Consider the following 27714-nt stretch of genomic DNA (forward strand, 5'->3'; position numbering starts at 1 on the left):
CTTTTAGGCCCGGAAGGAGCTAAAAATACTCTCTGCTTATACTTTTTATTGCACGACAGAAAGCACATAATCAGACTTTAGTGTTATGTTTTATTAAAAGCCATCTGTTTCTGCAAGACCCCTTGAGCTCTCTTGTATTAATAGATAACCTTTTATGAAGGGTTTTGGGGAAAGGTTATTTTCGATTTTCCTCAGTTCTTAGAAGGAGGAAGGAAATGAGCACGTATCTTATTTTGGCCAATCTCTAAGTAGTGGGATTAAAAAGGAAGAAGTGCCTGCACTTTACTATATCGAACAGCTGCGTCATGCTTGGCACAAGTGTTCTGAATTTTTTTTTTAATGATTTTTTAAAAGTCTCTATTGAATTTGTCACAGTATTGCTTCTGTTGTTTATGTTCTGGCTTCTTGGTGATGAGGCATGTGGGATCTTGAACCAGGGATCGAAACCACACTGCCTGCATTGAAAGGCAGATTCTTAACCACTGGACCACCAGGGAAGTCCTGCAGCGTTCTGAATTTCAACAGGAGTCTTTCTAGGATGACAGGGCCATGTGTTCCATCTAAGCTGAAGATAAGACAGTTCATTTCCTCCTCTGTAAAAACAGGACTGGAACTGTCCCCCTCCCATGTAAGTTATAAAAGTCACATGAGATGCAAAAGGACTTTCATAATTCCTCAGACTTAGTAGGTGGCCAGGGTCTGTTATTTTCCTTTCCTGAAGTACAAGACAATTTGACATGCTGGGAAATTCAAAACAGTAGATATCGTAGCAGCATGTGTTTTTATGTTCTTAGTTTCATGATTGAGAAGAAAATGGATTGAAGTGCCGATTTAAAACTGGAGCAAATGTGAAGCATCCACTTCTCCTGTACTCACCTTTCAGTGTTTGCTTGAGAAAAATCAGAGGACAATGAAGTATGTCAGATTGGTACATAATAGAAGCAAGATTGCTTTGATTTGAAGCATTTTAGAAAGTTTTGTTATGCAGATGAATCCAGCAATTTCTGGAAGCCTGTATAGGTACACAAAGCAATGGTAAGTGGTGAGCAGGAAGAATGATTGCGGTGCCTGAGATCAAGCACACTGTTGTCTTCTCCCTTTTCCTCCATGGAGAGCAATCATGTGCGGGCAGTAAGTTCTTTCTGCTAACATATTAGCCTGTGCTTCACCTTTAACATCAGAGAGATTTTTTAAACTGAAGGGTTGTAGAAAAACAAAATACTTCAGATCCGTGTGAAACCTCCTTTCGCTGGTGCTGGACAGAACCACGCTTATTGTCTCGATTACCAGCAGCCACCCTTCATGTTGAACCATGTCATCCACTGGGTGAACCACATGTCCAAAAGTGCAGACCCTGCTTGTCTGTCATGAGAGCAGTACCTACACCCCTGCAGGGCAGCCCTCACCTTACCTTCTCCTGTCCTGCCTGCCCCTTCTCATACAGAGGAGTAAAAGGTACTGGAGTAACAAGAATGCAAGGCCAGTCTGTCCTGCGTGTGTGCTCAGATGCTCCGACTGAGTGTCTAATTCTTTGTCACCCCATTGACTGTAGCCCACCAGGCTACTCTGCCCATGGAAATTTCCAGGCAAGAATACTGGAGGAAGTTGCCAATTCCTTCTCCGGTGGATCTTCCTGACCCTTGCATCTCCTATGTTGGCAGGTGGATCTTTACTAATGTGCCACCTGTGAAGCCTCCCAGCAATTGCTGTCAGGTTTTACCATCTTGGGGTATGGAGTCAATATGTCTTTACTGAGATCTTGTTAAGCTTGGGTATCAATTAAGTCCATTGTGGTTCTTTTTTTAAAAAATAATTTGTTTATTTTTAGCTGTGCTGGGTCTTCGTTCCTGCTCTGGCTTTTTCTAGCTGTGGTGTGTGGGGGCTACACTAGTTGCAGTGCTCGGGCGTCTCATTGCAGTGGCTTCTCTTGTTGCGGAGCGTGGGCTCTAGGGTGCTCAGACTTAGTAGCTGTGCCTGTGGGCTCAGTAGTTGGTGGCTCCCAGGCTCTTGAGCACAAGCTCAGTAGTTGTGGTGCATGGGTTTAGTTGCTCCGCGGCATGTGGGATCTTCCCAGATCAGGCATGAAACCCTCATCTCCTGCATTGGCATGTGGATTCTCTACCACTGAGCCACCAGCGAAGCCCATGAGTCCATTGTTTTAAGTGTCAGAGTAATTTCCCCCAAGAGCTTTCCAGTTTTACAACATAAGCGAGAGGTGCAACACAGTTTGTGCTGTTGGGAAGGCCTACCTGTGAGTGTCATGGTGCTCAACATAATGGGTTTCCATATGCATTTCACGTGTTAAAATCATTTGGTTAATTTCTCCAGTAGAACTGCGTCACTTCAGGGTACAGGCATTTGTGGTCTCTGGGATCAGGTACCTGGATTTGAATCCCAGCCCCGCTCCGTATATCTGGACCCCCTTGAGCAAGTTACCCTCTCTGTGCCTCAGCTTCCTCATCTGTAGTTGAGAACGATGGTACCCATTGGATAGGGTTGCCGTCAGAGTGCCATGGGAGAATGTATATAAAATGCACAGTGCCTGACATGTCATAGGCCTCAGTCAGCTTGTCACTGCTTTGGGGACATTTATACTTTGAAGATGTGCTTCTGTTGACCAAATGCTGGGAACAAATGGAGAGTTTTTTGTTTTTAAAGAAAATATCTTTAGTACTGTAGGCCTCCTATAAGGTGGGCTTTGTATTCAGTTATGAGCCTTGATCAGAAAAAAGAGGGAGAGGAGAATAAAGCGTGCTTGTAACTCAGTGGTACTCAGGAAGATTTGCATGTACGTCTTTTTTGCTTTTTATTTCCCCCTTTGAGGCATATGGTCATATCTCAGTCTGGGCTGGGCAGCATTTCTAGTTGTAGATTTTTATTGGTAAGTAAAGAAGTAGCATTTACTAATGACCCTTTGAAAGTGGTTTCTTTTTGTTTTTTTTAACAGTTTTATTGGGATATAAATTTGCACACCATGCAATTCACCCATTTAAAGTGTACAGTTCAGTGGTTTGGGGTATATGACATTATACATTTAAAAAAAAATTATGGTAGACTATACATAACATACAATTTGCCATTTTAATGATTTTTCAGTGTGCAATTCAGTGGCAGGAAGTACATCCACAGTGTTGCACAGCCGCCACCACTATCTGTTTCCAGAACTTTTCCTCACCCCAAACAAACTCTGTGGTCATTAGGCAGTAATTCCCTATCCCCCTGCTCCCCTCAGCCCCAGGTAAACCTCTCACCTGCTTTTCTATCTATGGATTTGTCCTTTCGTGAACTGTCTCGTCTTGAGCAACTCATTGCTCCAGTGAGATCTTAATCTATTGAAACAACCCCTTGGGTTTCCCACATCAGTAGGCTGGAGGTAGTCTCCAAGCGTTGGCTTGGTTTGGTTGCCCCGAAAGTGAGCGCCCTGATTTTCATGAAGGTGAAAGACAGGGTGAAACAGCCTGGAGTGTGGGGCTTCTTCAGACGCGAGACTAGTGCTCGTTTCCAAACTAGTTGTTAGGCACGGGGTGCTTGCCTCAAACTGATCTCGCCTTACCTAATCTCTGCCTGGCAACCTTGTTTTCCCAAAGATTTATCAGGCAAGCTGCTTCTGGGGTTTTATCAGAAGGCCACTTTTTAGAGACACCTTAAGGGAAAGCCACGCCACATACCTCTACTCGGTGTGTTAGCCCTGTGGGCCCCCACGGGCTGTCTACATGTGGGCCCGTTCTAGCCTTGGAGTGACTCTGGTTACTTTAAAGTACATGTCTCTCCAGCTTAATAACTTGTTTATCATTACAATTTGTAGAGGTTAGAAAAAATCAGTCCCTGGATATATGTTTAAGCAGCTTGCCTCCTTCTTAGCAGGATATCATCTTAGCTTCCTGTGATTCCTATTTGAATCTCCACAAGCTTGGTAGGTGACCTAAAACAGCAGACATTTATTCTTTCACAGTTCTGGAGGCCAGAAGTTTGAAATTAAGGTATAGGTATGGCTGTGCTCCTTCCACAGGCTCTGGGAAGGATCGGTTCCTTGCCTCTCTAGAGCCTGGTGATGATGGCACTCCTTGGCTTGTTACCGTGTCACTTCAGTCTCTGCCTCCCCCTCTGTGTGTATCCTGTCTCCCTCTTTCTTTTGTAAGGACAGTTGTGATGGTGTGTAGGGTTCACTTGGATAGTTTTGGATATATCCTCATGTAAGGTTCTGTTCTGTTCTGTTCAGTCGCTCAGTCGTGTCCAATTCTTTGCGACCCCGTGGACTGTAGCCTACCAGGCTTCTCCATCCATGGGATTCTCCAGGCAAGAATACTGGAGTGGGTTGCCATTTCCTTCTCCAGGGGATCTTCCCAACCCAGGGATCAAACCCAGGTCTCCCGCATTGCAGGCAGACTCCTTACTGGCTGAGCCATGAGGGAATTTAGACTAGCTGCCAAGTATCTTCTCCATTGAATATCTTGCATGGTTCAGAGTGTTTTACCCATAGCGACTATAATTTCTGACAGCATCCCTGAGGAGGTAGGTAATAAGGTCCCTCATTTGCAAGCTGAGGCCATCTGCTGAGGGCCCCAGAAACAGTCGAGTCAGGGATAACTCAGGTCTTTCCTCAGCTGGGAATAGGATTCTTCCTCCTAGAGAGCATCAGTCTCTAAAAGAGACAGCTCGACAGTTAGTAGGACGTTTTCTTAAAAGACAATGCTAGTATCACTGAAAGATTTCTTTCTCTGTATGTTTGGCTTGAGCACTGATTCTAAAAGATGTTGACTTGGACCACCGGATCAAGTGCGACCAGTTTCCTCTGATATTTTACAATCTGCTGTTTTATAGGTCCAGCAGACGTTGCCTTTGTACAGTGTTTAGTTTAACACTTTTATTTGATGTAATTTGATATGGTTCATTTGATGGAGACTGTTTAAACGAGCTGCTGACTTTCTTTCCTTTTGCCTTTCTTCCCCACACCCCCCTAGTTTCTTGCGTTACATCTCCGAGAAGGGACATTAGTTGGCTTTGGAACAAATGTCGGGTAATGCTCTATTTGTCAAGACATCAAGTAACTAGATTGGAAATTGCACGTGCACCCACTTCCCCCGACCCCGAGTGAAATGAAAATAACTGGTGCCACAGTGACTCTCCTCTACCCAGGGGTTGCCCTCTTATTTTACACAAGAGCTTTAGTGAGCAAAATAAATGAGCTTATTTTGTGAGAGATGTCTGCATGCTTCCTACCCTGGATGATAAAATTAGTTTTCTATGGCGCATAAATATGTATAATGATGAGCCCTTGCATACACGATTCTCATGAAGTACTTTTTACTGCTGTGCCCTGAAGGAAATACCAAGACCATTCGCAAGAACAGTAGAGCTGGCAGTCGTTAAAGGTTTCAGTTTTCCTCTGGGAGGCCTGGGACTTGGACTTAGGTGCAAATTAATTCACCACTCAGATCGTGCTGAGATGAGATTGTACTCGGCATCTCCGTATTCCGGTCTGCAGTGGCATCAGAGGAGTGCAGTTTTGCTTGGAAATCTGTTCTTTGAGGTAAAGCTTTTTAGGAAGAGATGTGTAGTCTTGAACAAATGCACATGTTTACTCTTTAAATGAAATACTGAGTTTCTAGGTGGAAGAATGAAAAGTTTGGGGGCTGGAGGGTTTTCCTTTTGCTCAGGCAGAACCAGAGTAAACACTGTCCTCTTTTATGAAGACAGGCTGTAACATCAGAAATCCTTCTAGATCATTCAGGCCTGTGTGTATGTGTATAGATCTGACCTTACAGAAAATAAAGCTCTTGTATTTAGACACCTCATTATCTCACTCAGCCCAAAGATGCGCTGATTCACAGGGTTTTCCTGATGGTGATCATGGTGTGTGGGGGAGGTGTGACTGTGAGGCCCAAGGCCCGGGTTGCAGCTGGTTCTGCACTGCAGATGTGGAAAGGTTGTCCTTTGACCTGCAGCAGCATGGCTGTCTTCTCTGCTCCTTCATCCTGGTTGCCTTCCTCAGTCAACCCAAAGCTCTTCTCACAAAGCAACCTAATTTCTTCTATCTGGACTCTGCCTGGTTGCATGAAGCTATAATTTAATCAACCCTTAGAGCATTGCCAAAAAATACCGACAAAAGCCTATGTCTGATATCTTGCATCTCAAGTTCTTGCACTAGAGGTGATTCAGGACGCGAGTCCTCATTTGTCCCTTAGAGGCTCCTGCGGGGACTGCAGGCTCACTGTTTCACATGAGGCTGTGGGAAGAGCTCGGGTTAAAAGCCCGATGTGAGGGGGTGTGGGTTTCCCAGGTGGCACCAGTGGTAAAGAACCCGCCTGCCTGCCAGTGCAGGAGATGTAAGAGATGTGGGTTCAATCTCTGGGTCAGGAAGATGCCCCGGAGGAAGAAATGGCAAGTCGCTCCAATATTCTTGCCTGGAGAATTCCACAGTTGGATACGACTGAAGCGATTTAGCTCACATGCATGTGAGGGGGTACCTGGCAGAGAGAAGGTGAGGCCTTTAGTATAAGACTAGTAATGGGGAAACTTTGGGTCTGAATCTGTCTCTGCTCCTATGATGGCCAAGGGTAAGCCACCGGAGCAGGAAGAAGCTGCTTCCTCTTTCCCTGTGTGATAGGACTTGGTGCCTGTCCTCCAGATACCAGAGCATCAGAGGAGGCTGAGTGTGCCGTAACAAACACTTATTTTAGTCAGGAACCTTGTCCTTTTAAAAAGTAATATATTCTTATCCTGATTGAAGCACAGATTCAGTTCAGTTCAGTTCAGTTCAGTTGCTCAGTCGTGTCCGACTCTCCGCGACCCCATGAATCACAGCACGCCAGGCCTCCTTGTCCATCACCAACTCCCGGAGTTCACTCAAACTCATGTCCATAGAGTCGGTGATGCCATCCAGCCATCTCATTCTCTGTCATCCCCTTCTCCTCCCACCCCCAACCTTTCCTAGCATCAGAGTCTTTTCCAGTGAGTCAACTCGTCGCATGAGGTGGCCAAAGTATTGCAGTTTCAGCTTTAGCATCAGTCCTTCCAATGAACACCCAGGATTGATCTCCTTTAGAATGGACTGGTTGGATCTCCTTGCAGTCCAAGGGACTCTCAAGAGTCTTCTCCAACACCACAGTTCAAAAGCATCAATTCTTCGGCGATCAGCTTTCTTCACAGTCCAACTCTCATATCCATACATGACCACGGAAAAAACCATAGCCTTGACTAGACGGACCTTTGTTGGCAAAGTAATGTCTCTGCTTTTTAATATACTATCAAGGTTGGTCATAACTTTCCTTCCAAGGAGTGTCTTTTAATTTCATGGCTGCGATCAGCATCTGCAGTGATTTTGGAGCCCCCCAAAATAAAGTCTGACACTGTTTCCAGTTACCCACTTGTAATTCCACCAGCCAAAACGAAAAAAAAACTGTCATTTGGTGTATTTCCTGCTAATGTGTTTTCTATCTCTGTTTCATTTATTAATTGAGATTGTGCTGTTGTATAATTTGGTAACTTAAAAAAATTCAATCAAGGATTTTTCAAAGATGTTAAAACTAGTGGTTAGCAGCACCGCATTGCTGATCTTCAGTGGTGTGTTGGGCGAACATCATGGTCCACTTACAGCCTAACCTGTGTGTCGGGCCTTCTGTCAGATGCACATCCACTGCCCTGTGCTGGGTATTACTGGTTTTTTGCCAGTTGTTTCTTTTGTTTCTTTCTTTTGAATTTATTTATTTGACTGTGCCGGGTCTTCTTTCGTCATGCGGGATCCTTAGTTGAGGCATGCGAACTCCTGTGGGATCATGAGTTGCAGCATGTGGGATCTAGTTCCCTGACCAGGAATTGAACCCAGGGCCCCCCTGCACTGGGAGTGCAGAGTCTTAGACACTGGATTACCAGGGAAGTCCTGCCGATTGCTTCTTTAAGTGGCCCCAAGTGCAAGTCACTGATCCACTGTCTTTTTCTGCCATCACTTAACAGCAGTGGAAACCATGCTGCTGCAGGAGCAAAATGAAATATTTCCTTTCATTTCTGAATAGAATTATTGGCTTTACATGTAGACTTGGTCATGTGGAATTTTAACGAACCGTAATGATCTTTTTGGTTCCCAGAGGTTTGAGCCTCTGTGCAAAATATTCCTAAATCACCTTCAGGACTTCCTGTCTGCATTTTTGAATGTCACCTTTGCCCTTTATGTTTTCTTGAGCACAGCTGCATAAAGCAGGTTAATTCCAGCACTGTTTGCCATCTATTTTCACATTGGAGAAGGAAATGGCAACCCACTCCAATATTCTTGCCTGGAGAATCCCATGGATGGAGGAGCCTGGTGGGCTATAGTCCGTGGGGTTGCAAAGAGTCGGACACGACTGAGCGACTTCACTTCACTTCACATTGGACAACTGCAAATGATTCAGATAAGCCACAGTCCAAGACAAACTCTTGTGTCTCAAAGAATACCATTGGACCTTAGTGTACCTCTTTTGAGCTGCTCAGTGTGTCTTGTGCTTGCCAGAATTTGGGTCTGAAGCTTGTTGGTAAAGTTGGAGAATTTTGACAAGTTTGGAGATACGTGTGTGTGTGTGTGTGTGTGTGTGTGTGTGCCAGCCGTGGGGGCCGTATTAGTGGCTAAAGCTTGTGATGCCGGAGGGGCTGCTTTGTCGCCAGGTCATAGAAAGGGTTGGACTTTTGCCAGTGAGTTGCCAAGAGAGTAGTTTACACCATCTTTTTTTACTTTCTTCTTCAAAATGAGGAAAACAGTTGTCAGCAGTTGTTTCCCCCAATTGACCTCTTGCAGAGAACCTAGTTTGCCACAGTTGACTTCCCGGTTTCAGGGAATGGTGGAAGCCTTATGTTATTGCTGCCTGGATGTTGAGGTAGTCCTTGATGTTTGTTGTGATAGGTTTCTGTTTCTCTTAAGTCAAAATAATTTACTGCAAACAAATCATTAAGACTAATACCTTTTTGGAGAAGTTGACACAAGTCATTATTACCCAGCTGATCAGTGAATCATCATTTGTGGAAATTAACACAGTCTTAAACATACTTTTTTTCTGTGAACCCAGTGATTTTCAGTTCCCAGGTTCTGAGTCGGTAGGACTTAAGTGGGTGGGGCCCAGGAATTTGCATTCCTATCAAGATGCCTGTCTGGGGAAACACATTTTGGTAAGTGCTCAAGGTTCTAGGGTCCTAAGAAGCTTTATGTCTGAAATGAAATTCTCCTATGACTACAAGCCTTCTAACATAGTCTAGATCACAGTGTCATACCGTCATGGTCAGAAAAGAATGTCAGCAGATGACTTTCCGTGAGTGCCATGCAGCATATGGCAGCAGAGCTGGGTGGCTGTTTGGACATAAAGGCATTGTCCACAGCCTATTCTGTGTAGCCTATTAAGAGGTTGAGCTGAAGTCACCCAGTCTGCTGAGTGAATGACCCCAGAGTATGCTGTGCTCCACCCTTGGATCTGTCCGGATGTTTGAAAGCCGCGCTGAACAACATCGCCAGTATCATGGAACATTAAAAAACTGACAAATTCCCCAAAGGGTAGACTTTATTTGATAGCATCTAGAATGTGAACACGAGTCATGTGGTGTACTGGGATGGCCCTTGTATCAGCCGGGAACTTTAGTTTTAGTCTTTGACAGAATCATTGTCAGTCCTTCAGAGAATAAGTGCAAAAATAGTGTTTCATCAGAAGCTTGCAGGAACGTGGCCAGGGCCCCACACAGTCTTGTGTGTCTCTCCCAAATTATAGCCGCCCTGAATCTCAGATGAAATAAAAATAACATTTCCTGCAAGCAATGGTCCGAGTGTGTTTCCAATATCTGCAGATGAAAGGCCTTCTGGGAGAGACTGTTCTTCAATACAATTCACAGGGAAGGAGCATCCTTTCATGTGCTTGTCAGTATTTCTGCTTGCCTAGTGCATTTCTCATATGTTAAAATGAAAACTGTTGGGTCAGATGAGCCGCACATGAGGTATTTTATCAGATCATCCCAGGGTGTCAGTGTAGGCCATCTGACAGCCAGTCAGTATGAGGCGTGCATGCAATGAAATGTTTTAATTTTCCCTCAAAAGGGCAGGCGGGGATGCTTCCAGAGCAGTGGCCTGCAAATCATCTGGCCTAAAAGGAGAGGGAGGCCCTCGGCGAGTTGACTTTGGTTCTGTTCCACAGACGCTCAGCTCGTTTTAGAATTGGTTTCCCAGTTGCATGGGGTGCAGTCAGCCAAGTCACACACAGAGTTGGTTTGCGTGTTCTTCCAGGGTTTGGGGTGATTTGCTTCTCTGTAAAGCCCAAACATGAAGGTGGAGGGATGAGTGAGAAGGGCTATTAATATAGTTCATTTAGAAGGGGTTTCTGTTTAGTTGAAGTATTGAGCTAGCAAACAAGGTAGTGTAGGATTAACTAACTTAAAAAAAATCTTTTGCTTGTTTCTGCTGAGAATAAATTTTTACTGAGTTTAAACAGAAACGATAACTTATGATCAAGATGAAATACTAAAGGACAAACAGCCAGTGTGATGCTTGACAAAATGTATCTTTAAAATTAAGAAAATACATATTTACATGGTGAGAGAACTGGGGAAGTCTGTTTTTTCAATGTCATCCTTGTTTGTATTTATATGACAACAGATTTTCTAAACTTGGTGAGGCCACATGGCTTTAAGAGGAAAACAGTGTTTTTAAAAGAAAGAAAGCAGCTGCACACCCAGAGTTGTGATTTTACTTTATCTTCACCTCCCCGCAGCAGGTGGGGCAGTGCCAGGATATGCAGGATTGATTCTCCTGGTGTTTTCAGTTGAACTTTCTCTAAGAAAATCTCTAGTTATTACCCCTGGGGCCTCTGTTTTCTTGTTTAAGTCTAAAAAATATTCACAAAAGGATTTTTGAAGAACAAAACTCAGTTTCCCAAAACCATTGGCTGTTTTTTTTTCAGAGCAGGAAGTGGGGAGTATTTTTTTTTTTTTGGTTTAATGTTGTCAGTGTTTTACAAAGCTGTCACCATAGTATAAAATTTTGGGCTTTTTTCTTTTAATTAAAAATTGCCCTGCAAGTTACTGATGTTTTGAATTTTTTGAAACTTATCTTGAAATTAATTCTGTTGGAATGATGAACTGTAATTTACCCACCCACACATGTTGTTGAATCTGGAGGTTGATTTTGATTACTGGTGCTTTTGAAGGTATAGCAGTGAACATCTTGTTGATTCAGTTTTTATTCTTCTGTTAAAATTTGGGTACACAATTTATTTTTATAGTAGTTGATATGTTTCTTCAACTCAACTTTTACTGAAAGTTGTTTTGGGTTTTTTTTTTCCTTTTTTGGTTTAGAGTTGGGAGCCATCTCTCAATTTACTAAATGGAGAATTGAGAATTATTTGAACCATAAAAATATAGATCCTTCTAACCCAGGACTAACTTATCAGGTTCTGGTTGTCAGTAATATTAACAACCACTTTCGAGGGGAATCTATGCTTTTACATGTCTCATTGTTTTCTGGCATTGCAGGAGGTATCGATTAAACTGGGTGAACCAGCTACCGGATCCAGAATAGTACACTTGAGCCTAAATTAGTGAACTAAAAATAAATTTGGTTTCTTAGCCATAGGATTTGGTTTATTAAATTGTAGGCTAGGCAACAAGTCCTCAAACCGCAGAGTACCAGGACTTTGTTTTTTCTGGCGTTCACAGAACAGTGGTATTCATGCTGATGGTTCCATTTGTAAACTGGATCATGCCCTGCCTGGCTTTTGAATGCCTGGTAATAATGTGCCTTAATTGCAGGTCAGTGAAGCCAAACTAATTGCTTGTTGGGCACTTGGATTGCCTTTTTAATTTGCTGTATAATGCAGTCCCTACCAGAAATGCACAATATGCCGTTATCTAAATAAAACTCATTAAAATCATCTTACAGACAACAGAATGCCTGATGTTTTGCCCACAATCTTGCAAATAAAAGCAAATTGTTATGGAGAGCTGTAATTTAGAAGCACTCTTTTAAAAAGTGCCTTTGTATGCATTTTAAAAGTACACATAAATGACTGCTGTGGTTTCTATCAGTGTGATAGGTTTTTTGTTTGTTTTTACCAAGGATTATTTTGCTTCATGCTTTTAATATGTTTTAAATGGGTGGCAAGCCACTCAAGTACTCTTGCCTAGAAAATCCCATGGACAGAGGAGCCTGGTAGGCTGCAGTCCATGGGGTCGCTACAAGTCAGACATGACTAAGCGACTTCACTTTCACTTTTCACTTTCACACGTTGGAGAAGGAAATGGCAACCCACTCCAGTGTTCTTGCCTGGAGAATCCCAGGGACAGGGGAGCCTGGTGGGCTGCCGTCTATGGGGTCGCACAGAGTCGGACACGACTGAAGTGACTTAGCAGCAGCAGCAGCAATGACAGTTCACCCAGTAAGATTAGTACTCATCCAGTGATGGCATTTCACTTTAAAAAAAGAAGAAAAGAAAGACACTGGTGATACATTCCTAGCTCACAGAACACCAGTCCATAGGGATTGCCTTTACAGTTTGTGGGGACAGTTGTTCACGGGGGTTAAGATGGTCGACACACTGTAGGACTTGTTTTCTCTCAGTTTCTCTGGACTAACAGGGCAGCTCAGCAGAGGACTTCGTTTTGACTCTTTGATGACTAATTTTATTCATTTAGCTAATATATACTGAGTAGCTTCTGAGTGCCAGGAACTGTTGTAGGTATTGGGGATACCAGCTTTTGTTTTCTATTTATAATTAATACTTCAGACTCAAGAAGTGTGCTCAGTCGTGTCTGACTAATATTTAGCCCTAGAGAAAGATGTTAAGTGGATCTTAAGACTCTTCAAAATAATTTTAGAAATAAGGTAATATAATTAAGGAGCTTCTATGAAAGAATTTTCTAGATATTTATATCAGTTGCTTTAAAAAAAAATACAAGTTAGTCCATTATCCATTTTCCTTTTCTTTTGGTAGGTTATTTCTTATGAGAGTCATGGATATTCCCTATCTAAACTTGGAAGGACCAGACTGTAAGTGATTTTTTTATTTTCTCATTGCATCTGCACATTTAAGTGTGTGGTCTGGAAAGGATAACAGGAACAGAATTACTGAAGAAAGAGCTTTATTCACTTAAAAATAGCCAGTGATTTTGTGGTTGATATGAATAGTACACTTAAGTTAATGTTACCCTTGGGCCTTGATTAACCCATCTCTTTACTTACGTTTTCCAGTTTATACATGAGTTGAATTTAAAAAAATATATATCTTCTCATCATTACTCCATTTTCACTCTGAGTTCATGATTTTCTGTAAATACATTATATATGTAATAGATTTCAAGATGTACTAGCCATGTCAATAACAGTACATTTTCTGTTTTCCAGTTATTTAAGTATGTATATATTTAAGTTTTGTGGGTAGTTTTTTTTTTTTTCTTTCCTCTTTTAAGAGCTTGGCCAACCAGGCTGTTTGAGAGGTAGTTGTTGCTTCTTCTGATTGTTCTTTTCCATTGCTGTTTTTGTAGCCTTGGTGAATTGCCTTAATATAAGTCATAGGCATATAGAAACAGAGGAATTGCACTTCGTACATGATGATAATAATCACTGCAGTAGACGTTTGAGGACATACTGTGTTGCACTTCATATTAGTTTTGATGCTCAAACCTGTCATCCTTGCAACAGTTCTGTGAGCTGAGTCTCGTCATCCCCAGTCTGTAACCACCAATGACTTGAGTGGTTCGGTCTCTTGCTCTCAAGTGGTGGCTGTGGGATTAGGAAACAAGATTATGACTCGGGACTGCGTCTGTTCAAACACAGTTAGTCCATTCAATTTGGACAGTGCATTTTTTTTTAAGTTAGATAAACATGGACATTAGGGCTCATTTGGTAATTGCAAGGCTTTTGTAATGATTCTCCAAGTTAGCCTGGGCTCAGTTTCATTGACGAACCCTGGTCTGTTGTCCACTTTTCAGCCATCAACCTTTCATCAAAAATTTGTTTTGTAGTGCAGCCTAAACGTGATCATGTCCTCCATGTGACATTCCCCAAAGAATGGAAAACGAGCGACCTTTACCAGCTTTTCAGTGCCTTTGGTAAGTCAAACATAAGTATAGATGTCCTTTTAGGGTCCTGCTCCTCTTTCGGTTTAGGTGGTCAGAGTATATAGATGGCTTTAGCTTGGACATAAAAGAGGATTAATATTGCAAAGTTTTCATCTCACTCAGAGTTTTTGGAGCTTGGTATGCTGCTTTCTTACGCCAATATGATCTGAGGACCTTTTGCTAGCATCCCACAGTAGAGCACTGTTATTCTTCTATATCCATGGAAATCGAGAGCAGTTAGCCCCTTAAGACGACCCATAGGGAAGAAGTCTAGGCTAAATCATTGTTAAGATGAAATTGAAAGAGAGTACCTATTTCATAAGGGCAGACAGTTGCTGCTTGATATTGAATAGTCCAGCAGACAACCATGGATGTTTGAGAGGACCAAGTATGAGGTAGGTTCTTCTGTTACCTTTTTTATCAGGTCAGTCGATTAGATTAAATTGAATAGTCTTCTGATTAGGGTTTATAAAGGCCATTCTGATTGTAAGTCTTCAGGAGTGTCTCTTAATTTTAATAAACAAAGTATTTAAACTGTCATCTCTGTAAATTTGTGATTAAAATGGAAGCAACAAAAACCTGAATGTCCAATAATAAGCATGTTGGGTGAATGTTGATGTGTCTCCCCAACAGCTTAGTATGTAGCCCTTTTAGAAAGAGTTGAAGAGTTTGTTAAAACATGGTAAAGTGTTTATATTTTACCATTTGTAGTTAAAAGCAGATACAAAGTAGAATTCCTATATAACTAACGTCATTTTTCTTGAACTTAGAAATCAAACTGAAAGGATGCACTGTGCTCTTATCACTGAATGTTTTAGATAGGATTTTTTTCTTCCTTTTTATGCTTTTCAATATTTCTTAAAATAAACATATATTAGCTTTTATAAGTACAAAACATTGCGCAATTTTTAGGAACGTAAGTGTATGCAAATATATTTCTGGCAAGTTATCCTAATCTTTGCAGGTAGTCTAAATGACTTCTGAAATTCTAGTCCTGCTTTTTAATTTAAATGCAGTTAGATTTCACAGCACATTCCTTTGGTAAGCTTTCGATGTTCTTTCCCATCTTGTGTTGCTCTTACCCCTGTTTACTTAAACTTTAATTGGCTAAATTCAGCAGGATTCTCTGAGTAGAATATTTTTCATTTTAATTAAAGAAAGGTTAGCTGTGTGATATTGAACAGGTAACCGCTGTGTGTTTCCTCCTTGGAGATGATGATGGTGATGCTGCTGCCTATTTAATAGGCTTGTCAGGATGATCAAAATGAGCTGATCCATGGAATGCATTCAGAATAGTATGTGGCCTAGAGTAACTACTTGAGAAACGTTAAATATTGTTGTTGAGTCACTAAGTCGTGTGCAACTCTTTGCAACCCCAAGGACTATGGCCCACCAGTCTCCTCTGTCCCTGGGATTTCCCAGGCAGGAATACTGGAGTGGGTTGCCATTTCCTCCTCCAGGGGATCTTCCTGACACAGGGATTGAATCCACATCTCCTGCACTGGTAGCTGGATTCTTTTCCACTGAGCCACCTGGGAAGCCCCCAAATACTATTTGTCTAAAAAAAACATACAGGGTAGAGAGCTAAGGAAGTAATGGTAGTGACTTTTGTAATTGAGGAGGTCCTGGCGCCCCACGGTGCAGCAGGAAGTGAAAGTTCTTTCCTGTGAAGGAGATGCAAAGCAGTTTTCAAGTATTCTGAAGCCTTCAAAAATTTTAATAGATAATAAGCCATTTTTTCATCACTATGTTTTGGTGATGTTTAGCCATTTTTAAAAAATTCCAGTCTTCTGTGTTTTTCCAGGAAGAGGGTAGTGGGTAGATTTCTGCTTGCCCCTGGGTTTTCTCCAGCTCCCGGCCCTCTGCTCCTCTCCTGCCTCTGTCCACTCTCCCGCATTCTATTCTGTTTGCGTTTCGCCTTTGCAGAGGACTTGTCTCTGTATGTGAAAGTCATTTTGTGCCACTATACTGCTTTCTGTCCCTCTGTGTTTTTCTTTTCTGTATTGGTCTGTCTTGGTTTCCTCTCTCTGACGCCTTCTTTTCCTCGTCCTTTATCCCCTACCTCTTTTTCTTTATTTGAGTTCTTTCCCTGGCCTTGAGATCAGCATGAACTTTTTCTTATTTCTTACATGCATGCTCTCTGGGTTTTACTAGTGATCTTTTTAAAAACATACCAGGTTCATGGACTTTTAGTCTTTTAGTGCATGAACCTGGCATAATCCTTCATTTAAGTCTTCATTAGTTTTCATTTGTTTGTTTATTTTCAATCCTGACCCCAGCAGTGAAAGTGCAGAATCCTAGACCACCAGGGTACTCCCTACTCCTGATCTTAATTGGAAAAAAGTCTCTAACCCTGGCAGGAGATTGGGTTGAATGATAAACTGCCTCAGGATTTAGTCCAGAAGGATCTTTTTTTGTTTGTTTTTAAAACAAACTTTAGACGATTCTTCTGGTTTTCCTAGTTTATCTGGTTTCTTGAAGTTTTAACTTTAGTAGCTACTATGATAGATTTAAGTTTTATTTCTCTGCAGTGCTGAGATTTTGATCATCTTTTAAACTAACACCACATCTCTCTTTAAATTGATGGATGTTCTGAAATATATCAGATGTACAAATGGAATCTAATAGCTATCTAAATGGCTAAATGCTTATTTTGCTTTTAATTCAATATTTCAGGTAACATTCAGATATCTTGGATTGATGACACATCAGCATTTGTTTCTCTCAGCCAACCTGAACAAGTACCAATTGGTAAGTGTGTTGGGCCTCTGTTTTGTATATTGATTAAAAGTGGGAGCTTGCCCACTTCCCAGTCTAGATGCTGTGTTCAGTCAGCTGATTCACAAGCATTGCTGCATGGTTTGTTTTGAGCTTGTCTCTAAAATGAAGTAATTAGTAAGTGTCGCATGTAGATGAAAAAATAAGACAAATGTATAGATTCTTTAGATACACTCTATCATATATTTTTCATTTTTTCTGTTCCCTTCCTATAGCCCCTTTTCTAAAATGATTTGTATGTTTACTTTGAAGGATATAAATAGCAAGTTGAGAGGAATGGGGAATACCAGATGGTGATTCCTATATTGACCTGTTTGCCTCTATACTTTTCCCATTTATTTTACAACTTTTTGCGATTCACTTATTTCATTAAACTGGTATCAAATACTTGTTTTTACAAACAAATAAACTGAAAGATACTCTAGTTGCTTCTAAATTAGGATTGTAAAAAGGTCGAATACCAACTCTCTTATTGTTGGACCCTAAATTATTTTGATTTTAACCATCACGAAACATCCTATTTTCTTAGGATGCAATGCTATTAAGAAAATATGTATTGTTCAGCTACTTCTTCACATAGATTTCAAGTTCCCTAGTGCAAATAATAAAAATATATGAAAATGTTAAGTATGCTGATTAACATTTTCTTCTTATTAAATGTAGTGCCACAGAATGAAAGTATATAATTCTGACTGATGTATGAGCAGAATATAAGCAGTCCTATATGAAAATTTCTACAAATACACAAATTCAGACCAAATATTTTTTAGTATATTTTTAAAAAGTATATAACCATCACAGGAATATATGCCATTTTATGAAAATGGAGAGTTTAGTGTCTGGAATCATATTGCTGCACTACCTATAGTGTGACCTTGGGCAAGTTCTTTAATAAGCTTCTGCTTATCTTTATAAACTGAGGACGATGTTACGGATTTTCTAGGATTGTTGTGAGGATTACATGAGATGATTATGTATCTAAAGCTGGCATTGCTTTGAACTTTTATGGTGGTTATTTCGAAGTAGATTTCAATATGAAAGGCACTGCAGGAGCTTATGACACCAGGAACAGTACTGGATACAGGGTGTGAATTATATTGCTATTAATAGTTACATGTTTTCATATTTGCTTATTTGTGACCCATCCCCCCACAATCCTTAAAAACAGTTTACATGGAATCTGAAGAGAATCGGTTATTAGAAAGCTAAGGATGACTTCAAGTGTGGGGGCAAGGACCCTGAGATTAAGATGATTGTGAGACTTCAAGGAATTATGCTGTGCAGTGGGAGCGAAGGGGATGCACAGGCTTTAAAGTCACACTGACATGGGAACTAGCCTGCCTCTGCCACCTGTCAGCCATGCGCCTCGAGGCATGTCACATAAATTCTAAGCCACAAGTTCCTCACTTGAGAGAAGGATGAGAGAAGGAGATGATGATAGTTCCTTTGTAAAATGACGTCACCTGTTTTCTGTGTGTCTACTTAATTTGGCTGGCCTGGGTCTCAGTTGTGGCACTCAGGATCTTTGATCTTCGTTGTAGCATCAGGATCTTTAGCTGCAGCATGTGAACTCTTTGCATCTTGTGGGATGTAGTTCTCCAACCAGGGGCTCGCCAGCCCCTGCATCGGGAGCTCAGAGCCTTAACCCCTGGAGCATCAAGGGAGCCCCCAGATCACAGATTTTAAGTTCCCAGCAAAGAGCCTGGCACTCTACCAGCAGTGCCTGACAATTGGTAGTAATTATTCTGATACTGCCTGGCCTCCCTTGCTGTGAACAGTAAACATAAATGTGTGTAATTCTGGAATCTGTAAGACACTAGTGAATAGTATTTACTTGAAAATGCAAGCATAATTCCCTTGTTTATGGGTAAGAGGTATCAAAGCTTCTTTTAATGTTCCTGTTATACTGTATTTGATGTCCTGTAATGATTATTCCCTTACTTATTTTTGCATCTTTCAATAGTACAGTAGCTTTTAAGCTCAATATTTTATTCAGTGATACCTGAAATCAGGGAGCTAGATTTCAGAATCACAGCCACAGAAGTCCTCTGATTTGTTCATTTGCCCATCTTATTCACCACTGGGGGCTTACCTGGTGGCCCAGATGATGAAGTATCCGCTTGCAATGCCAGAAATCTGGTTTGATCCCTGGGTCAGGAAGATCCCCTGGAAAAGGGAATGGCTACCCACTCCAGTATTCTTGCCTGGAGAATTCCATGGACAGAGGATCCTGCCGGGCTTCAGTCCATAGAGTTGCAAAGAGTCAGACATGACTGAGTGACTGAGACACAAACACATTCACCACTGGATCCCCCCTCATGCCTGGCATGTGAATGGGCCATGTAGGGAATTGGCCAAGATGAAATTGTGACCTTTTACCTTTTTTCCTCCTGGATTAAGAAGTTAGGTGACTGTGTGTTTTTTTTTTAATTCCCTCTCTTTTTTATTTATTTTATTATTATTTTTATTTTGGGGATCTTTGTTGCAGCATGTGTGCTTTCTCTAGTTTTGGTGCACTGGGGCTACTCTCTAGTTGCAGTGTGCTCACTCCTTGCAGTGGCTTCTCTTGTTGCAGAGCATGGGCTTTAGAGCCTGAGGGCTTAGTAGTTGCGGCACGTGGGCTTAGTTGCCCAACCAGGGATCACACCTGCGTTCCTTCTTTGGAAGGCAGGTTCTTAAACACTGGACCACCAGGAAAGTCCTGTGACTTGTCTTTTGATACATGCAGCTTTACTAAGCAAGTCTAATATTCCACAGTAGTCTCTCTTCTGACAGAAAAGACAACTCTTAATGTAAATACCTGGCTATTTGCATGTACTGTGCCTATGACTGCAGTTTTCTTGGCCAGGAGCCGTCTTTTGCTCAGCCATCCTCTCCCTCCAGAAGCCTGGCTCTGTCCTACTTCCATCCTCACCTCAGCCTCAACATCCATGTCTCCAGGTATTTTCTCAGTCTCCCTTTACAGCGGTTTGGACCCCATTCTCTGTATGGAGCCTGGTATCCTTTCTTAGCATACCTGGCTTCCTTGGTTGTCTTCCCAGATGAACTGGAAACTCTCTGAGAGCAGGGACCTTATCTCTTGTTTGCCATTGTGTTTTCAGGGCTTCAGGTTGTAGGGTCTGATGTTAGAAGTGTATGTTGTTGAGCTGAATAAATGCCAGTCAAGGTGTCATGACTTAGAAATGCCTTTTTGCACTTGCTGGGTGTATCTCGTGTCTCAGGCCTTGTGCTGTGATTTCTAAAACGATGCAAATGTTTCACTGAAAGACAGTGTAGAATTTGTTTTTTATTGTGGTGATTTTACCAATGAGCGAGACCCAAGGTATTTAATATGCTGCAAATCCTGTTAATGTTATCTTAAACAAATTACTTATTCATTTCAGCGGAAACACAGGGCCTGTAAGATCAATAACATAACATTGGAAAAATCATTAAATGCCTATTTATATAGCAGCTCATAATGGCTTCTTTGGCTCAGTTACAAACTATTTTTGATTTGCATTTAAGGAGTTGCTTTTTTACTGACACCTGTCTTTTTTTTTTTTAATTTTTTCATCGTGCTGAGTCTAATCAAGATTTCTTCAAAGCATTTTCATGACTATGACAGCTCTTTCTCAGGTCTATCAAAATGATTAAAACTCTCTCCTGAGTATCATTTAGTTTGATTCCTGTTGCTTTTTGTTTCTTCACATTCTTCCCCTCTGTCTGGGAACACAGCCTGTGGCCAGTGTGGGACTTGACGCCGTGGAGGAGATCACTTAGCCTCATCGTTTGAGAATTTTTCTCAGTCATTGAATAAGAAATCATCTGTAATGGTCACATCTGAATAACTCAGACATATTTAAGATTTTTATATACCTAATCCTGTCTTGTTAAATGGGGGAAAGAGCTCAACAATATTTCAAATGTACTGGCTCTTCCTAGTCTTACTCTCAGTATTTAGACATTGTCTTATGTGTCCTTAGGCTCCTCTGTCCATTGAATTCTCCAGGCAAGAATACTGGAGTGGGTAGCCATTCCCCTCTCCAAGGGGATCTTCCTGACCCAGGAATCGAACCCGGGTCTCCTGCAGTGCAGGCAGATTCTTTACAGTGTGAGCTACCAGGGAAACCCCTTAAATACATTATAAGGCATTATCTTATAGAAATAGTGTGAGGAAAATTAGCTTTTCATTTGTTTTGAAAGTCAGAGGTTGGAGCACACCATGAATACTACAGAGAAATTTTAAGAAGCAAAAATTGATGAAGGCACTGTAGAAGAAGTAAAAAAACCTAGTGGTTATTTTGTAAAGCTAGCCCTCATTCAGGGAGTTACAGAAATTCCTGATATGCTGCCTTAGGAGCTTATTCATGATGAGTTTATGGGGATGGGTATGTACCTGACTTTACAGCTTCACTTCAGTCCCTAGTATGAGTGTATTTATATTAAATCATCCTTTTAAAAGCCCAGCTTGTGATTGTGCTGAACAGATAAACATCAGAGTTGTGATGTGGTTTTTGAGGTGATTATTCAGTACTGGATTTCCAAAGAGGCTGCTTATAACTTTAAACTTCACCTGTGCTTTTTGTTAGCCTTTTAAAGTTTACCGAATCTGTGGAGGTACTCATTTGTGGGATTGATTTGTGTTCTCGTTTTTCCTCAGTCACTCTCAGTTCCTGACTTTGTTGCTCTTTTCAAAGAACCAGCTTTTGGCTGACTTCATTTTTCTTTGTTGTTTGCTGGTGTCTATTTTGTTGCTTTCTGCTTTGTTGTTTTCTTTCTTTTTTTTTAAGTTGCTTTGGATTTACTTTGCTCTTTTTTTCCAGTTTCTTGAAGTAGAAAGTTATGTGCTTTTTTTCTCCCCCGTCTTCTAAAATATTTTTGAGCCTGGCTTCCAATAGCTTAGCAGTTCAGCCAGTGATCAGTCAGGTGTGCTTGAGCACCTTGAGCCATTAAGGCTTTCTGCTTTTGCCAGCAAGGTTTGGGAATATCCAGCATCCCGCCTTCAAGCAGTTCATAAGTCTGCCCCAGTTTTCACTTTGGGGTGGACCTTCTTTCTCCAGTGTGAGTGCACAAGGCCTCACGCCCAGCCAACAGTGTATATGTAGCTAACTTAACAATAATGCACACAAAGTACAGCTGATGGGATGTACCTGAAACGGTGCTTTGAGGTAACTTATAGCTTTAAATGCTTGTATTAGAACCAAGAAGAGGTCAAAATCAATGACTGGGAGAGGGTCTTAGCGGGATGCTAAGTATCTAGTCCATTGATGTTTAGTGTAATTATTTCTATGCTTAGGCTTGTCATTTTAAAGTTCGTTTTTTGTTTATTCACTTTGTTTTTTATTCCTTTGTTTCCCCCTTTCCTGTCTTCTTTTGGATTATTTGAAAAATTTTAAAGAATTCCATTTTAATTTTTTTGTTGGCTTTTTTAGTGTTACACCTATTTGCTTTAGAAATTTCAACATATATTCATAACTTTTCAGAGTCCTCTTAGAATTCATGTTCTCATATAGAAGGTAGAAGCCTTACCTATATATAGGTAGAAATCTTTGTGTATATATTCCACAGAATTCAGTACATTTAAATAGGCCCATTTACTCTAATTGCTACTGTCTTTCTGGCTGTGATTGGTATAGGTATCATTGCAAGTGCTCTGATTATAAATCCCACAGAATGGTGTTATAGTTTTGCTTTAAGTAATCATATGTATTTTAAGAAATTAAAAGGAAGAATTTCTTTATTTCCCCAGATATTTACCATTTCAAGTGTCTGCATTCATTCCTGAGGATCCAGGTTTCTTTGGGGAATCATTTCACGTCAGCCTGAAAAACTTCTTTAGTGTTTCTTATAGTGCTGGCGTGGTGGCAGCTGTTTCTCTTTTTTTTTTTTCTTTATCTGAAAATGTCTTTTTTTGCCTTCATTCATATAGAACATTTTAGCTGGGTATAAAATTCTGGGCTTTTCTTTAAGCATTTTAGAACATTTTAGCTGGGAATAAAATTCTGGGCTTTTCTTTCAGCATTTAAAGATGTTCCACCATCTTCTGGCTTCCATTGTTTCTGATGACAAGGTTGCAGTCATTTGAATCACTGTTGCCCTCTGTAATGAATTGTTTTTCTCTGACTACTTTAAAGATTTTTCTCTTTACCATTGATTTTTTTAGAGTTTGAATATGATGTATGTAGGCATGGCTTTCTTTGTAATTATCCTTTGGGGGTTGACTGAACTTCTTGAATCTATAGATTTATGTCGTTTATCAGGTTTGGGTAGTTTTTAGACGTTATTTGTATATATTTTTCCTGTTCTGTATTCTCTTACCTCTTCTTTTGGGACTTCAGTTACCTATATGTAGGAGACCTTTTGATTTTGTTCCTATGTTTCCTGATGCTCTGTTCATTTCTTTTCTACCTTTTTTTCCCTCTTCTTTAGATTGGATCAGTTCTATTGACCTACAAGATCACTGACTATTCCTTCAGTCATCATTATTCTATTAAGCCCGTCCAGTGAATTTTTAATTTTATGTATTTTTTAGTTCCGTATTTTCATTCAGTTTATTTTTCACTTTTTCTACTTCTCTGTTGAGATTTTTTATTTTGAGCCTATATACCTTTACCTTGATGAACATATTCAGAATAGCTAGTTTAAAGTCTTTGTCTAGTAATTCCAATGTCTGTGTCATCTAAGCATTGGTACCTGTTGATTACCTGGTTTTTGAGATTGGGTCACATTTTCCTGACTCCTCATAGTTTCCTGGACAGTGTGACTATTCTTTTGTGGTGACTTTGGATTCACTTATATGCCTCAGAAGAATGTTGCTGTTTTTGTTTTAGCTTTAACAGGCAGTTAGCCTAAACTCCAGAGCCTCACATGCGTGTGATGGGAAGTAGCTTGGATATTAGCAGTTCAGACTGCTTTTACTCTGCCACACACATGGCCAGGGGTCAGTCGGTTGTGCTGTGTGTGCTCAGTTGCTTTTCAGTCCTGTCTGACTCCTTGGCAACTGTATGGACAGCAGCCCACCAGGCTCCCCTGTCCACGGGATCCTCCAGGCGAGAATACTGGAGAGGGTTGCCATGCCCTTCTCCAGGGGATCTTCCCAGCCAAGGAGACTGAACCCGTGTTTTTTATGTCTCCTTCGTTGGCAGGCAGGTTCTTTACCAGCAGTGCCCCTGGAAAGCCCCGCATTGGGGCACCCATACCCTGTTTCCTCTTTTCTAGGATTCCTTCATCATTCCGTATTGCCACTCGTTACCCCTTGCTTCCCCTCCCCAGCCCCGACTCTTCCGACGAGAAAGACATGGGATTTCTTTATTTATTTCTTTAATTAAAAGAATTTTAATTCCTCTTTGCCCTTTTTACTACAGATTCCCTTTAGGGCAAAGTCACATAAATCCAAAAACCCAGGAAATTCACTCTGTGCTAGTTTGCCTCCTTCAAGTTTTGACTCCCCTCCAGTATCTCTCTGTTTCTGTCCCAGGGCCCTTAAATACTTGTTTTTAGCATTTTCCTCCAGAGCTTTTGTTGTCATCAGTGGAAAGGTCAGCTTGTTAGGAGCTTATTCCTCCATCTTGGAGGTGGAATGCTTTTACCTTTTCTTTTCATTTGTTGCCCCTATAGCATCTGCTTTTGATGCAAAATTTCCTGCTGTACTATGCCATGCTTGAACTACGTCTTTCTCTTTGTTTAATAACATTTTAAGAGAATCTAATGTTAATGCTGTAACAACCTGTCACTTACTTCTTCTACTCAGTTAAAAAGTTTCAGTTCAGTTCAGTTGCTCAGTCACGTCCGACTCTTTGCAACCCCTTGAACTGCAGCACGCCAGCCCTCCCTGTCTATCACCAACTCCCGAAATTTACTCAAACTCATGTCCGTTGAGTTGGTGATGCCATCCAACCATCTCATCCTCTGTCGTCCCCTTCTCCTCTTGCCCTTAATCTTTCCCAGCATCAGGGTCTTTTCCTGATGAGTTGGCTCTTTACATCAGGTGACCAAAGTATTGGAGTTCTAGCTTTAGCATCAGTCCTTCTAATGAACATTCAGGACTGATTTCCTTTAGGATTGACTGGTTGGATCTCCTTACTGTCCAAGTGACTCTCAAGAGTCTTCTCCAACACCTCAGTTCAGAAGCATCAATTCTTTGGCACTCAGCTTTCTTTATAGTCCAACTCTCACATCCATATATGACTACTGGAAAAACCATAGCCTTGACTAGACAAACCTTTGTTGGCAAAGTAATGTCTCTGCTTTTTAATATGCTGTCTAGGTTGGTCATAACTTTTCTTCCAAGGAGTAAGTGTCTTTATTTCATGGCTGCAGGCACCGTCTGCAGTGATTTTGAAGCCCCCCCAAAATAAAAAGTTTCAGTTCAGTTCAGTCGCTCAGTCGTGTCCGACTCTCCGCGACCCCATGAATCACAGCACGCCAGGCCTCCCTGTCCATCACCAACTCCCGGAGTACACTCAAACTCATGTCCACAGAGTCGGTGATGCCATCCAGCCATTTCATTCTCTGTCGTCCCCTTCTCCTCCCGCCCCCAACCTTTCCCAGCATCAGAGTCTTTTCCAGTGAGTCAACTCGTTGCATGAGGTGGCCAAGTTCCTTTTAAATACCACGCATATACTGATAGACAATATCCTGACAAATGATTGGTGTTTTTGCTTCTGTGGTGCTTTTCATAGTTGGCTAGTGTGTTTCTGTATATTTATTCTTGTCAAAGAAGAAATGCACAGAACAGTTAAGAACCAAAAAATAAGTGATATTTTTCCTTTCTTGGTAATTTTCCTAATCTTAAATGGTATGTGGGTTCAACAGTTATCTTGAATTGTAAATTATGGCAATAAATAAATGAGTTCAACTACAACATGCCTTTTTAAAATAAAAATTCTTTTAAATAAGCTTGTTCCAGAGGGAGAGGATAGAGGACTTAACTTTTGGTTAAAATTATACATAATTTTTGTGCCGTAAGTACTGGATCCTGAAAGCAGTGTTCTGTTCTGTTTTTTGACCACACCATGTGGGATCTTAGTCCCCTGACCAGGGATTGAACCGTGCTTCCTGCAGTGGAAGCCAGGAGTCCTCACCACTTCCAGGGAAGTCCTTATATTTGTTTTTATACAGAACAGATATTTTTTTTAAAAAATAGTAGTGGCTTATTGAGTACTTCAGTTTGGTAAAGGGAAATCATTATTAGTATGAAGCATGCATGTCTAGGGACTGTGGCCAAAATCTTAAAATTAAAAAAAAAAAAATGCCTGCATGTCTGTATGTTTTGTGTTGATGTCTTCTCATTTGAAAGCTTGTAAGAGCAACTGACTCTTTTTATTCCCCCTGTAAATCACTTAATCCACAAAAGGCACTGTGGAAATTTTTAATAATATTTATTAGGAACCTTCTTGTTTGCCTAATTCCCTTATGTGTTTAATCTTAAGAGTTAGCGGTCTTATGCACCTCTGCTGTGAAATCTGTTTCAGGCAGATTTGTTTAAGAGCATGACAGTAACTTGGACTCTTCCTAATTAAGGCATTAGCTGGTGTAAGAATAGGGCGGAAAGTTTCCTGACTGCCAGATAAGGCTTCCCAAGTTTTTAATAGAATTACCAGTGTTAAAGCGAGCAGTGAGGAAATGAGTCCTGTGGCAGTGAGAATGTCACCAGGAGGTGCACAGTGTTTGTGCTTCAGAGGCTGGATCTTTGTCTTCTGTTCAACTGCTTGTTCTTCAAGGACCTGGGTTTGGGCTTTGTGTTTAAGGGGCCATGCTATATCTGCTTCAGAGACTGTTTACTTTGTGATGCGCTGGCCAAATAGTCAGGAAACCCATCAGATTTAGTTGTCATGTCATTTGTTAAAATATTGCTTTTGTTTTGCTCTCCCGCTTCCCATTTTAGAAGTAAATCACACTCACTATAGAATATGTGAGAAATATCTGAAAATATAAAGAAGAAAACAGTTCAACCATGGTCTCACCATCTAGATATGAATGCTAGCAGTATTTTGGTTAGTGTTTCCTGTCAGTTGTTTTACTGTGTCTGGATGAGTATTTTTATAATGTTTTTACTACTAGAGACCTGACTTTAAATGCGTTTTTTAAAAACAATCATACATTTATTTTAGATTTTTGGCTATGCTGAGTCTTCCTGCTGCACAGACTTCTCTCTAGTTGAGGTCCTCAGAGGCTGCTCTCTGGTCGTGGTGCGTGGGCTTCCATTGTGGTGGCCTCTCTTGTTGCAGAGCGCCAGCTCGGGGAGCCCAGGCTTCAGCAGCTTCAGCTCGAGGACCCTCGAGCACAGGAGCAGTAGTTGTGGCTCACGGGCTTAGTTGTTCCGAGGCATGTGGGGTGGGGTCTTCTTGAGAGCCCATGTCTCCAGTTGTTGGCAGGTGGATTCTTTACCACTGAGCCTCCAGGGAAGCCCTAAATGGTTTTTAGGTCTGCTTCTTTGTTTAACATTATTTCACAAGCACTTCCCATGCCATTACACATTTTTTCTACAAGTTTCCTTTTAATGGATGCACTATATTCCATGGTATAGATATATATATATATATAACTTGAATACCTTCTGGATTGTATAAGTTATATCCACATTTTTACTATTTTAAATAGCTTCTTTAATGAGCATCTTTGCCTTTATTTATCTCTGATTATTTTCTTAAAAGAAATTCTGAAGACATGAAATCATAATGATGATCTTAAAGAAAAAAATCTAAAGTTGTTTTTTCCTCTTATTGAACAGTGATAATTTTTATTAATAGAAAAGTTTTAAAGTACCAAAAAATTAAGAATTTATGTAGCATCCCTCTAATTATTAACAGATAATGCAGTAGCATTTGATATGTACTTTTTATTTGTGTATGTTATATTTAAGTATATATTCATCTTAATATTATTTTATGC

The 27714-nt window shown here is 40.9% G+C and overlaps 1 protein-coding gene across 2 annotated transcripts in view; it reads left to right on the forward strand.

Annotated features, from left to right (window-relative positions):
• Window positions 1-27714, forward strand: part of PARN (poly(A)-specific ribonuclease) — a 183548-nt gene that overhangs the window by 46666 nt on the left and 109168 nt on the right. For both annotated transcript variants that reach the window (XM_055409530.2, XM_055409531.2), the window contains exons 19-21: window positions 12936-12991; window positions 13966-14052; window positions 16738-16812. In XM_055409530.2, the coding sequence (XP_055265505.1) occupies window positions 12936-12991; window positions 13966-14052; window positions 16738-16812 (218 nt within the window). The remainder of the gene's footprint in view (window positions 1-12935; window positions 12992-13965; window positions 14053-16737; window positions 16813-27714) is intronic.

Source organism: Moschus berezovskii, chromosome 27 (assembly GCF_049115385.1).
Source record: "Moschus berezovskii isolate FMDL1 chromosome 27, NW_MosBer_1.0, whole genome shotgun sequence".
NCBI lineage: Eukaryota > Metazoa > Chordata > Mammalia > Artiodactyla > Moschidae > Moschus > Moschus berezovskii.